At 35.3% G+C, this 14,509-nt stretch overlaps 1 protein-coding gene across 7 annotated transcripts in view; it reads right to left on the reverse strand.

Moving 5' to 3' along the window:
• The window catches only part of LOC120337443 (uncharacterized), a 53,538-nt gene that overhangs the window by 36,792 nt on the left and 2,237 nt on the right, over positions 1 to 14,509 (reverse strand). For 6 of the 7 annotated variants that reach the window (XM_078116877.1, XM_039405202.2, XM_039405198.2 and 3 more), the window contains exons 3-4: positions 10,859 to 11,015; positions 10,196 to 10,225 (exon numbers count right to left, since the gene is read on the reverse strand). In XM_078116877.1, coding sequence (XP_077973003.1) covers positions 10,196 to 10,225; positions 10,859 to 11,015 — 187 coding nt within the window. The remainder of the gene's footprint in view (positions 1 to 10,195; positions 10,226 to 10,858; positions 11,016 to 14,509) is intronic. The other variant, XM_078116876.1, reaches the window with a different exon arrangement.

Raw genomic sequence — 14,509 nt, forward strand, 5'->3', positions numbered from 1 at the left:
TGACACAAAACGTGCAACTTGCCTCCAATGTGCAATGTGCAAAGATGGGATCGGATACGTTCTTCTTCAAAAATACTGTGATTGCTCGATCGATAAAGTTCCTATTTGCTGCAAAGATGGTTGGCATTTGGTTTATGCCAACTCCAGGTTCACCACGCCAACAGAAAGTCGATACTCACCCACTGAAGGAGAAGCATTAGCAGTATCCTGGGCCTTACAACACGCACGAATGTTTACCTTAGGTTGCCAAAACCTCATTGTGTCCACTGACCACAAACCCTTATTGGGAATCTTTAAAGATCGAGACCTGGATAGTATTAAAAATCCTCGAATACAAAACTTGAAAGAACACACCCTGCGATATAGATTCACAATGCAGCATTGCCCAGGGAAATGGCACAAAGCACCCGATGCTTTATCACGCAATCCCACAGCCTTGGAAATAACAGATACGAAAAATGCAGTGATGGACATAGCACGAAATGACCCATCATCTGATGAAGTAACAACAACAGAGCAGTGCGAAGCTCGTGTTCACGCAATTCAACAATCTGTCATCAACTCAATAAATGATGACGATGCGCTTGTGATCCTGGATCACATTAGAAGCCATGGAAAGTCTGACAAAAGCTACAACATACTCAGCAAAACAATTGAGAATGGATTCCCTAACACAAGACATGGGACACCGCCTGAAATCCGGGATTATTGGGGTGTGAGAGATCGCCTATCAACTAAAGACAATGTAATACTAATGGACTCTCGCATAGTTATTCCCACTCCCCTTCGCAAGACCATACTGAGGTCACTACACTCTGCGCATCAAGGGATCACAGGCATGAAAGCAAGAGCAAACCAATCAGTCTATTGGCCGGGCATGAACGCCATGATCCGAAACTTTCGATTTGGATGCCTCACATGCACGAAATACGCTCCATCTCAAACTAAAGAGCCAATGATATCGAGCCCGGCGCCACAGTATCCCTTTCAACACATATGCGCCGACTACTTTGTACTGGGGAACCACTGCTACCTATCTGTTGTAGACAGATTCAGTGGTTGGATCAGTATTTTTCATTACCCACCACATCGATCAATCACTAAAGAGCTCATCAACTCATGTCGTGGGTTATTCACATCCTATGGAGCACCAGAAGAATTTGACTCAGACGGTGGACCTCAATTCACCTCATCCGAATTCCAGAACTTTTTAACTGATTGGGGAATAAAGCATCGAAAGTCCTCAGCATCTTACCCACAATCTAATGGACGGGCAGAGCTCGGAGTTAAAACTGCCAAGAGGATCATTCGTGATAGCACATCACCTGACGGTTCTCTGAATAATAATAAGGCAGCACAGGCAATCCTACAATACAGGAACACTCCTCTGCAAGACATTGATCTCAGCCCAGCTCAGATACTTCTGCATAGACAACTGCGGGATCACGTTCCTACAAATCCACAGCATTACCGTCCCCATCCACAATGGATTATATCTGCAGGGGAACGCGAGCAGAAACTAGCTAACCGCCATCACATCATTATCGACAAATATAACAACACATCGAGACAACTCCCTCCACTGTCAGTTGGGACAACAGTCGTTATACAATCACAAGTCCCAAACAAGCCACGACACTGGAACAGGACTGGTCGAATTGTAGAAATCCTACCTTACAGACAATACAAAATCAGAGTAGATGGCTCGGGAAGAGTGACTATACAAAACAGACGATTTATACGACCTTGCATCATCATTCAACCTCCGCCGATCATGCCATTCTCACCAACAATTCCCCCCAGCGGAGAGAGAAATGAAGACATTGGAAACTCTGGGAGTCATAATGCAGGAACTACTCAAGACACTCCGGTGGAAATACAACCAAGTCATCATGTGAGCCCATCGCTAACCAGCAGAGCTCCAAGATTGCCTAGGGCGCTTCAGAGGTTACAGCCCTACAACAAGCCAGAACGACTTGAGGAGAACTATAATGTTAACTGAACTGAACAAAACATTTCTTAATTTAAAAGACTCTGCGCCTCTGCCGGAGGGTGGAGATGAACATTACATTATATTTCATTGTATGTTTTAACTGTTTCGTTCTTGTTCTTTAGATTGTATTTTACTTAGATTGCTTAACTTGGTTGGCCTTGTACTATAGTTAATACTTCATGTGAATTGATTTAAATAATATTCATATGTTATTTCAACCTTTCAGTTACCGTGAATGGTTGTTCAAAAAGATTGAAATTACAGTTTTATTGTTAAGAATTAATGAGTATTATTCTACCTAAAACTTCTATCAGATTCTTACTTGTGCACAAATGATAACGTTTTGACCACGAGACGGCTGGTAGATCAATGCTGTTGCTCTTATGCAAAAGATTCAAATAAATTTAATCAAATACAAGCGGTCACGTTTATGATCAGACAATCACACCTAGACAAGCGATCGCGTGTGTGGTTTGTGCGTGCACGCTCTTTATCGTGAGAATTAAGCTTGGTTTGTAGCTGTTGCAATTACCGGCAAGTCAGCATTATATCATTTCGTTGCGTGATCAAAGTCTCGATGCGCGAAGGAGCCAATTTTTTGGTGCTATCTGAGTTATGCGCGCATAAGACGGTCCCTTAGTTGGGCAACTTTTTTTTTAGTTTTAAACTCGGCGTATTTGCGAGTAAATACGGGTAAATGAGATCATATTCAAACTAATTTTCATGTCTAGTAGGGCATTTTTAATTCCGTAACCAAACTTTGACGTTTTTAACTACTCTGCACCGCGCGAATAAAAATTTTTTAACACAATTTTAGCTAGAGTACAGGAAGGATAATTAGTTACAAAACTTTGTGCTCCCGAAATATGTGAACCAGGATGGCGGACACCTGAACATAGTAGGTGTACCAGGTAAGGGTTGGACCATAATTTTATTTCAATTTTCCTTATTTTAGTTCTATTACGAGTTAGGGGAATAGCCAAATGACTCCCATAGTATTTGTACCTGAAATTATGGCCTTACTCTAACCTGGTACACATACGACGTTCCGATGTCTGCCATCTTGGTTCACATACCCCGGGAGAACCTAAAAACTTCTGTAGATGCAGCCTTGCCAACAAATACTTTATACTTTTAGTGAAACTGTGTCATTGTTTCAAACGCACAGGCTGAAATTATAATTCATACGATACAGGCCTAATAACCTTAGGACTCCCTGACACCGCTCAGCCGGTATTATTATCCTGCATACATAATAAGCAAATAGTGCATTAGCAATCCACACACTGAGTAAATTTGAAAGTTAGTTTACATTTCATTTTTAATCTTGTATCTCTGTTTTGATGTTTACCACCATTACTCCAGAAGAAACTTGCATCAAATATTCACCTAGACATAAGTGGCTGATTGATTAGGAGAACAAATATCTTGACAGCGTAACATACCCCATCTAAGTTTTCAAACCTTTGAAACAATAAAGAGTTTCGGACCAAAATAAAATTGTTCAAGCCCTACCCAAGAATTCTGCCAGATGGCAGCGACGAAAATAAGCTAGAAATTGCTGTTTTGTATAGAAATATTATCCATAGAACCGGTAGTGTTAACTAACTAACTAAGTGTTTCATCTGACCTACTCGTGTCTGCTAGAATTACACTATAGTTTTTATAGATCTAAACTTCCGTTAGAAATATAAATGAAAATAACGTCAAAATGACAGTGATTGTTACATTGTTTATCTTTATTATTATGTAAACATTGATCCAGATGCAGGAATAACTGTTGTAAATACCCTGTTTTTTATTCATAGTTTATCATATTAAGTTTTGAGCATGCGGCCCAGTAACCTATTATCTGTAACAGGCCCACTCAGAAAAGTAATTGCCCACTCCTGGCTTAGAACTACCTGACACCGGTATCATTATTCTGTGCACAAAATAACCAAACAGTGCATTAGCAATTGTCTCACTAAGTAAATTTGCAGTCTTGTACAATGGATCAATACACAATACACACAGGACTAATGTTTGTTAGCATTTCTCAATATTACCCAACAACGGACCTCGTTCAATCTATAATCAATATTACTTTATTGAGCACTTTGCTGAATAACTTATATAAATTATTGTTGAGCCAAGATGTCTGGGTTTATCCCACAATAGTGTGAGCAAGAAAAATAAGTATAACCAGAATTAGCAAAGCAATTCAAACTAACAAATTATAAGTTTTTTAGCGTCTGGCTGTAACTTCGTTCAGAGATGAATCTCGCTTTATTTTGGGCAAGTTCATTCATACAAGTTGTTGTTTATTGAGTGGAACAAACATACGACTGGCCCAATCGGCGCTCCAGAAGTATATGGAGGTAACTAATTTTGTTCCCCGACTTTACATCAAGTTGTGTAAAGGGACGGTAGCCTATGGGCAGGAGGTATATTCACTTGGCTACAGACAGTCCCCGACTCGTAATAGAACTAAAACAAGAAAAACCTGAATAAAATTATGGCCTAACCCTAACCAGGTACACATACTACTGGAGTAGCGCCCAGTCATTTTCAAACTTTCATGATCAGTGATTAAATACAAATCCTTTGTCACTTGATACCTAGCTTTGGTATACCACAACTTCACTTACCTAGTAAAGTGGGTATTTCTTATAATTTTGTTTTGTGTGCAATCTTTTTAACTATCATTAAAAATTAAAATGGCTTGCTAAGAAACTAAAAATACACATGCGCACTTAACTTTATTCAAATTCAACTTTGCTGAAAACTGATATTCTCTAATTTTCAAATTTTAACTAGATATGAGAATTATTTACAGTAGGGGTTCTCAACCTTTTTCTTATTAAGTATCCATGAGTCATGAAACAATCAACCCGAATCCCCAGTAAAAAGACACCAAACAAAGTTGTACTATATTGACTGACAACAATTCTTAAAATCTCTCTCTTAAGTTTCAATTAGCATATCAATTTCTGCTTGCAGCACATTGTCTTTTGAGATTTCACAGTTTAGCTGCAAAGCTTTCATTCTGCACGCATTTTCCTCTGGTAGTAAAGGATATTAAAAATAGCAACACGTGAAAAATCAACTGCCATTCGAGTACCCCTGGAAATCTTCCTGTGAACCCCTGATTTACAGCATGATAACCAGCTTCTGTTTCCCATGGCTGCCTAATACAACTGTGTGTGTTCAATTTTTTCCCACAATTTGACCATGGAATTAATATTTAACAAGCAATATCATATCCAATAAATTTAGCATAAATCAAATTCCAAATTAGTGAAATCTTATCTATGGATTTCCTTTTATAAACTACATAACTGTCATTTTTTGAGGGCGGACTTGAAACCCTCAGGAATACCAAATTAATAGTCACTGTTTATAAATATAAATGAAAAATCTCGAAGCAAATTCGCTCCTAATGACAACCGATATCAACTACATATCAGTACTATTTTAGGACAAACTAGAAGCCTTGCTTTGGGAATAAAGTTATGTAAAGTACCAGTATTGCCATACTTGCTGGAAGCCAGTTTTATGTACCGTATATTCACATGTAAAAAAGATTCCTCTCTGAAAAATGATATGGGTAACCACAAGAGCAACTTGCATTGCTGATACAACAGAAATAATTTCAATAATGTTTTTCAAGTACTTTTAAAGACTCTCCAGATTTGAATTAGTTTGCTACAGACAAAAGTAATAAGCCAAACCACAATCAATACCAGACTCTGAACTAATATTTTTCTTCAACGATTCCAATCAATATTTTCAACTCTCACCCTGTGCAAGGCTAATTGTCTGCAACCTTAAACAGCTGTAAATCAAGAGAAAACAAACGAAAACTATGTCAGCAAAAAGCATTAGTGTTGACCTACAAATTGCATCGTATACATAATCGTATCATGATGATACTCCCATAGTGTGTGTACCCGGTTGGGGTTAGGCCATAATTTTATTCCAATTTTTCTTATTTTAGTTCTACTATGAATTTGGGGACTGTCTGTTTTGCCAAATGCATACACCGAATGCCCAGCCATAGGCTTTCGTCCCTTTACCCAACTTGATATATAGTAAACAAACAAAATTAGTTACCTCCATATTGGTACGCACACTTCTGGAGGGCCCAAATATAAAAGTGATTCATCTCTGAACAATGTTATAAAGAGTGAATGGCATTGCTGACACAACATAAATAATTTTAATAATGTTTTCCAAATACTTCTAAAGACTCTCCAGATTTGAACTAGTTTGCTATAGACAAGGCCATGAAAATAATAAGCTGAACCACAATCAATACCAGACTCTTTACTAATATTTTTCTCCCAACGATTTCAATCAATAATTTTAACTCCCACCCTGTGCAAGGTTAATTGTCTTCAACAATAAACAGCTGCAAATCAAGAGAAAACAAACAAAAATCATGTGAGCAACAACATTTCTGTTAAACTACAAATTGCATCGGTTACTTGATAACCCAATACTTCATTTAATGGAAGGTATGACCAGTGGTGCCTGCACAGAGTAGTCAAATTGCATGAAGGAATAAGAATACTTCATAAAAACTAAATTTAATTGCTGTATTTAGTCGAGTATAACGCGCTCTCTGTATGACAAGCTGTATTACTTTTTGATTGAAAATTACTGAAATTAATAAACTACTGACTGTGGTCCAGTAAATAGCTGTTGATGTAAAACTAGTATCAATAAGATCAGTAAAACGGTTGATGTAAACTCAGAAGAGAAAAAATAAAACATCCAACAAAAATAATAAGTTTTCACAATATGGGAGGTCAGAGTGTTAATTTTATTAGCTCCCATTATTTCTCTGAAGTATTATGACATCATATGAGTCATTTGAAAGACTAATCTAATTAGTAAGTCTTGGATATTTTGTATTGAATATTTTATAAGAAGCAGTATGCCAGCCAATATCTATTTAAACATTACAGAAACTGTCATACAGATAAAATTTGCAAAGATTATTTGATTTTTCAACAATTCAAGAAATCGAAATTACAAGAATTTCTTTTTTCATAAACAATAAAAATTTATTTCAAAGTAAGGGTATACTCAAGTTTTTTATTGCAAAATGTTTCGTATATATTAATTAAGATCAAGTGTGAGTCAGGTATTTAGAACAACAAACTACAGTTACCTTTATGAAGATAATCAATTTAAATTCACAAAATCCCAATTCAATACTGATACCACAATACCTAAAAGGCTGACAAGAATATCCTAATGCTAAATCTTTTTTTTATTTCAAGGAAGGTTCCAGCAACCAGAATTAGAATTACCAGCCAGAATCGGAACATAAAAAACGCTGTATATTATACTTGCTCTAAAATTTATCAGCCAGAATTGAAGTGCAAAAAATCACTGCCAAATTCCCATTCAAAACCCATAATTGTGCTGCCTAACTAAACCTATAACCAGACTATTCAAACCTCCAAGACACAGACAAAATGATCAATTGATTCACCGTTCACCACAATGTCGTAGAACCTCACTTAACTGGTACGAAACCTGAACCCTAATTACAGCCTTATAAACCTTATCAATTTCATTCAAGGAAACCAAAGGCCATTACTTACTGGCTATAGAACCTAAGTAAAAACAGTATATCAACGATCATACATGACCTTCACATAAAGAGTGACCTTGAAAAGAGTTTCATTTAAAACAATTCCTTGTCTAACCAATAAACTGCTGAACTGAATGTACCAGTGAAGCCATAAAATTTGCAAAATATGCAACTTATTTACAATCATGCATGAAATGCACATATTATGCATTTAAAGCCTTTAATAAAGCATCTTTTACACACTAAAATGCTATGGAGCATGTTTCATATATAACAAATGCTTGGTCAAATTTCAAAGCAGAGCCTATCAGTAGATCCATAAAACCTACATAAGGACAACTCAACTATAATCATACATGAATTAAACATAAAAAAAACCATTTAAGCTTGTCTCATCCATAACTAATTTTTTGGCGGCAATACATTTCTCAATGTAGAAAATACCAATAGATTATATGGCGCAGTACGGAACTAAAGTCATTTCCAATTTTTTTCAGACTTTTATAAAGAATTTACGGGGCTCCCGAAGTATGCGAACCAAGATGGCGGACATCGGAATGTAATATGTGTACTAGGTTAGGGTTAGGCCATAATTTTAGGTATAAATACTACGGGAGGCTCTTGGCTGGTCTTCGAACTGATAATAGGACTAAAAAAAGAAAAATTGGAAAAAAATTATCGCCTAACCCTAACCTGTTACCCATGTTACGTTCCGATGTCCGCCATCTTGGTTTGCATACTTCGGGAGTACGGAATTTACAGTATAACAAATTCATAACCGACCATTGAATTTTGAAGCCATAGCCACTAATATACTCAAAAAACCTGCAAATCAAACAGAAAAATCTAGAAATCGTGAATAAACTATAAAGAACCCCCTTTGTAGTATCGTTTGTAACAAATACTTAGCTAAACATTAAATCTTAATTCACTTTCTGGCCATAAATATCACATCTGCAATCATCAACTAACTAGACAATATTGAGAACACCTCTGAAGCACGTCTCACCCATACAAAGTTAAACTTTAGTCAGCTATTATCAAGTTTCAAACCGGTAGGTTATAGCTTTAATAGGATACAGACCAAAAGTCATTTCTAATTTCCCCAGACTTATATGAATAATTTAATGACCTTGGAAGCTATGTAATGCCCTTGGAAATATTAGCAAGACATGACATCATGAGAGAGAAGAAGAAAAACACATAAATATTTGATTTTATCAAAGTTGAATTAATAATTTGTTTCTGCAATATATAAAGATCAGAGATGGATAAAATGATTTCCCTCGAAAAAGGTAATGCTTAATTGACCAGAATCAATGGAAAACTTCCTCTAAATCAAATGAATTAGAAACAATATACATTCTAAATTACGATGATGATGATGTCATCGCTCTCTGAATTCCTTTAAATATAGTAGGCTATATCAGTCTATTAGGCACATTTGAACTACAACCAGAAAAAGGTTTGCATCGACGCTTGAGTTCACAGATTGAAAAATGAGTAAAAAAATTACAGTACTAGTTTATTGAAAATGAACAGCCCTATGTTTGAAAAATGGTGTTATGATAAATGAATCACCATGCTATTTTTCAAAATTGGATTAAAAAGGGTCCGCTAGAAAAGGCTCCTGTATATGTTATATAATTGAACAATTAAAACAGGCCCGAAAGCCGGCACGACAGTTTAATTAAAAATATATTTAAACGAGCATATCAATACTTTCTCACCAACTTACAAGCCTACTTATGAGAATACCTAGCCAGTGTATACGTACATGTAGTGTTCAAGATGCAAAGTTTAAATGTAATGCCTTGTGGCAGCAAAGGTGTCCAGCAATCCTCTTATTAATAAACATATTATACCCTGATCCAATGCAAGGTAACCAGTTATGTAGAAGATGGGTGATAATAAGTTGGGCTATGGCTTCAAGTTAATGAGGGCCAGGGACACAGCCAGGGGGGCTGAGGAACGGAAATTTAAAAATGTAAAATTTTCCTGTATTATACATACATAGCAATTCACTGTTGCTTGAAAATGCTTTTTAGACCCTTAATAAAACACTTAGGAATCTCTCCCCTCCCCCTTCAACCCATGGCTACTCCCCTGTTTCCAATACTTCAATACTTAATATGGGGACCTCCTGAAGTATGCGCACCAAGATGGCGCACAACCTGAACTAAGGTTGTGTACCAGGTTAGGGTTCAGGTTGTGCGACATCTTAGTGCGCATACCTCAGGACTACCTATTATAATTGTATACAAGTATAATTGTTACAGGAACTATCCATGGACCCGAATATATCAGAAAATAAACAGAAAGGGAGGTCATACTTGAACTTATAAATTGATGTGCATTTTTCATTGCGTACTAGTTTGTGAAATCCACCATTTAGATAGATTGATATGAATTTTCATTTACCCAATGGTAAACATGATCAATAGTAGTTTCATATAACAATGAAACCATAATCTTGGGTGACTTGATGGTATTATGGTAACACCATATCATAAAAATCAGTATATTGATTTCAAGCTCTGCAGATTTCATGCTTGAATTGGTTATGACAATTGGTAATGGTATCATGCATGGGTAGTCATGCGTGAAACAATTACCTGGATTTTCTTGATCATTACTCCCAAATACTGGCGAACAAAACGGCAACAAAAATAAAAACAATCATGAATTACAAAAATCATTGTTACTAAAAATAAAAAATTACTGATGGTGCAATAATTAAATGATGATATTACACAACTAACAGCTACAAAACACTTTAATGTATAAAATTAAAGTAGCAGGCCTTTCGTTTAAAAATCTTATGTGCAAACAGTATAAATTTCAGAAAAATAGAGAAATTAGGGTTCATTTGGGGTTAGGATAAGTAAGGAAAATTTTAGCAAATGGTTATAGTGAGCATAATAATATGAGCTGCCGTTTTCATTGGCAAAAATTAAGGCTTGCACATAAGGTTTCTCACCAAAGAAACCAAATTATTATATTCACACTAAATGAAATGGAATAATTCTACATCTACATAACAGACCAATGATATATATAAGTATAACAATTAAATAAATCCAAGTGTAACTTGGAAAAAATATTTGGAATCACACAATAACTAATTTTGAAAAATAAAATTTTGATTGCATAACTAATTTTTGAAGAATTAGGAATCTGAATTTACTTTACAACGATTAAGCGTATTTATGAGGACGTTGACACAATACACTTCTACATTAGCACATCTAAATTGAAAACATAATAATCAAACTAACCTAATTGTTTTTGTTGTTGCATCCTCCTTTCTCTCGCTGAAGCGAGACGTTCTTCTATTGATGATGATTTTTTTGCGCCTTCTCCACCCCCACTTGTGTTAAGTTTAGAAGCATCTAACACTGGTTGTGCATATGGGGCTCTTAGAACATGGGTTCCCTGAAAAAGATTTGAAGAGAATTTGAAGATAATTAAGAATAACATAATCTCTTTCCACGGAATAGCAAGTATACTTGTAAGCCTTCGTTAGATCATAGTCTAACTTCAGACAAAACAAGATATCCCCATAAAGATCAATAGTCAGTTAACAATATTATTATAAAAATTTCAAAAATAGTAGAGATCTTATTATTATTTGCTCTTAGCAGCCATATCTTGTTTTGTCTGAAAAAGTTAGACCAGATCCGAAGTAGAAAGTAAACAGGGAGGAAGGACTTTCAGTTCAGTATACAATACCCTAGTAAACGTTTAAATATAGCTTACTAGGAAGGCGTTTCTCAACTTGGAAGGAATTACTCCTCAGAATGAAAATTTATGGTTTTTATGAGGGCTGGATTTTACTTCGTATTTGGGTGTTGTATTAGTATTGTAATAAATATTTTACATACATTATATGAACTATCCAAACTGCACAAAAGCTGACGCTCCAGAAGTGTGTGCATCAATATGGAGGTAATTAATTTTGTTCGCCTACTTTACATCAAGTTGTATAAAGAAACTGAAACCTATGAGCAGAGGGTATATCCACTTGGCCAACACAGACAGTCCCCGAACTAGTAATAGAACTAAAATGAGGAAAATGGGAATAAAATTACGGCCTAACACTAACCTGTAACACATACTACGGGAGTACCCAATATATAATATTTAAACTGTACAAAAGCCAGTGCCGGCTAAGACTATCACTTGCTAATTATCCTTTATAAATTGAACAGCAAGTGGAAAGTTTTTAAGCATAATGAGGGAGGAAAGAAGTGTTTCAAAATATTAAAAGGAAGAGATTTATTAAAAAAGCTGGGAACACTGGAACAGCTGCCAAAATTTCATTGTTTCTGCCATATTTCTAAATAAACTGGTCTGAATCCAAAGTGACTGAATACCACGAAAACGTATTTTATTAAATTGGTTATATTCATTTAGGCTTATACAAATTGTGAGTTTACTTGTTGTTATTCAACCCTTCCAATCATTTACTTTGAGGTTATCTTGAAATAACAGTGACCAAAACCAACAGATCTGCTCATTGCGCTCAAAAACACAGCCAGTAGACTGGAAGTCTTATCATGTTTCAGGGTGGGGGTGACCAAATATTTAGTTTAAAGGGAAATATAAAATCTTTTTATTTGGATAGCAAGTGTAATATATAACAAAAACTAAAAAGTTCTTTTTTATGGTAAATTTGCCATTTATGACTTCTGATAATCTATAAATTAAATTGGGCATAAACCATGACTTATATGAGAGTACTCAAGAACTGAAATACTCACATAACAGAACAGGATTTATTACACTTACTTGTTTACCATACTGAGAATATATTTGAAAGTGAAGGCCTCAGTTAAGCTTGGTGAAATTATTTATCAATTACAGACAGGCCGAGTCCAACAACAGAGAAGCGTAATATTTAAAAATAGACAGGTATGTCTCTCATGGGAATACATTTAAAAGGCAGGTGTTCATTCTTGCAGGAATGATAAATGAGGCAACCCATATTGTAGAATATTATAATATTATATTATTTATAGGGTGTCCATAAAGTATTAAAATTTTTAAAATTGCAAAAGGAATTTATCGAAATCATATATTGTTTTGGCCCTCACGAATGTATCAAAAAAAGTAAAAACACTTAAGAATTTATGATAAAAAAAAAAAAACGGGTTGAGATATATTGAGAACTGACTTCATAACAAAATTGAAATTGTAAAGAAACTTTATGGACACCCTGTACATTGTATACAGTTTTGTGTCCTTTAAAAGCACTGCTGGTGATATTCAATAAACACAGTGCGCACTAGATTTAAAATTCTGTTATTTAAGGAAGACTGAAAAATTGAAAATCCAAAATGCAGTGTGTACTATTGTTTCAAATAAGTACTCTCACTTTACTATATTAATCTTTACATTGCAAAAGTCAACCAATACTGAACCTTTGATAAAACTGACATCCAACAGTGCATACACACACACACACACAATTACTCAAATAAATCTATACCTAAACTTCTTTACAATTCAACCAAAAAACTAGAAGCCAAAAGCATCAGTGTTTATTCACAGCATTTCTATCACCCCTTTTCCATTGTCCTCATTAAACTTATGGCTAGGGAGCAATATCAAATGAACACATTCAATTAACTCGTTAGATAGAATTGACATCCAACAGTGCATACACACACACACACACAATTACTCAAATAAATCTATACCTAAACGTCTTTACAATTCAACCAAAAAACTAGAAGCCAAAAGCATCAGTGTTATATTCACAGCATTTCTATCACCCCTTTTCCATTGTTCTCTTTAAACTTATGGCTAGGGAGCAATATCAAATGAACACATTCAATTAACTCGTTAGATAGAATTGACATCCAACAGTGCACACACACACACAATTACTCAAATAAATCTATACCTAAACGTCTTTACAATTCAACCAAAAAACTAGAAGCCAAAAGCATCAGTGTTATATTCACAGCATTTCTATCACCCCTTTTCCATTGTTCTCTTTAAACTTATGGCTAGGGAGCAATATTAAATGAACACATTCAACTAACTCGTTAGATAGAATTGCAATTTCCAAAATACCCAAATATAGATGTTTTTGCACAAAATTGTCCCATACCTAAGCCTCCGTGAAAACCAGTATCCCCTTTCTATATATAAATACAGGTAGTGTGATTCAAATCAATTTCTAATCACTTAAAAACTGACAGCACATCACCCTAAGGCACAATCCTGAGGTTTTAAGGAATTTCAGACTAAACCACAAATATGGTAAATCAGTCGATAGAAAATCAGCTGGTCTTTAAATTTTTGATTAGTATGTGGTCAGATACAAGTATGGCTATTCATACTATACGTCCCGGTTTAGCCATGACAGTCACGATTTGATGGGGTTACCATATTTTTCTGACTAAAAGCGGGACGCCTCCAAAGACCATAGCTGTGATTTTTTTAACTAAAAATTTAGATCTTTTACATTAGGGGCCTACATTTAAAACCATCATGGCTGTCTTCATTGACCATATTGTCACCGGGTGTTCATGCACTGTCTGTTTAAATAACACTACACTAGTATCGAGAGCTTTCTAAATGGTAATGTTCGTGTATTATGCTAACTAGCTGAACGCCAAAGCTGGACTATTGGGACAAGATGTTGAAAAGTGAGATTGTTCCGCGTAAAACGGGAGATATGGTAAGTCTACAATTTGACCAATTTGTCCCGTCGTTTCTGACGGTAGACCTAAATATCTCCGTTATGCAGAATGACAGTCATAAATTGTTTTTAAACTGATGCAGCCGATCTACCACTGAGAGTTTTTCATTGAGTTGAAATAAAATTTATATTATTTGAAGCAAAGACCAATAAAGGATATTTCAATAAGATTTACAGATAATTTTGATTCCTGTAATCTACCCATAATTGTTTGGAA

This window comes from Styela clava, chromosome 10 (assembly GCF_964204865.1).
Source record: "Styela clava chromosome 10, kaStyClav1.hap1.2, whole genome shotgun sequence".
Taxonomy (NCBI): Eukaryota; Metazoa; Chordata; class Ascidiacea; order Stolidobranchia; family Styelidae; genus Styela; species Styela clava.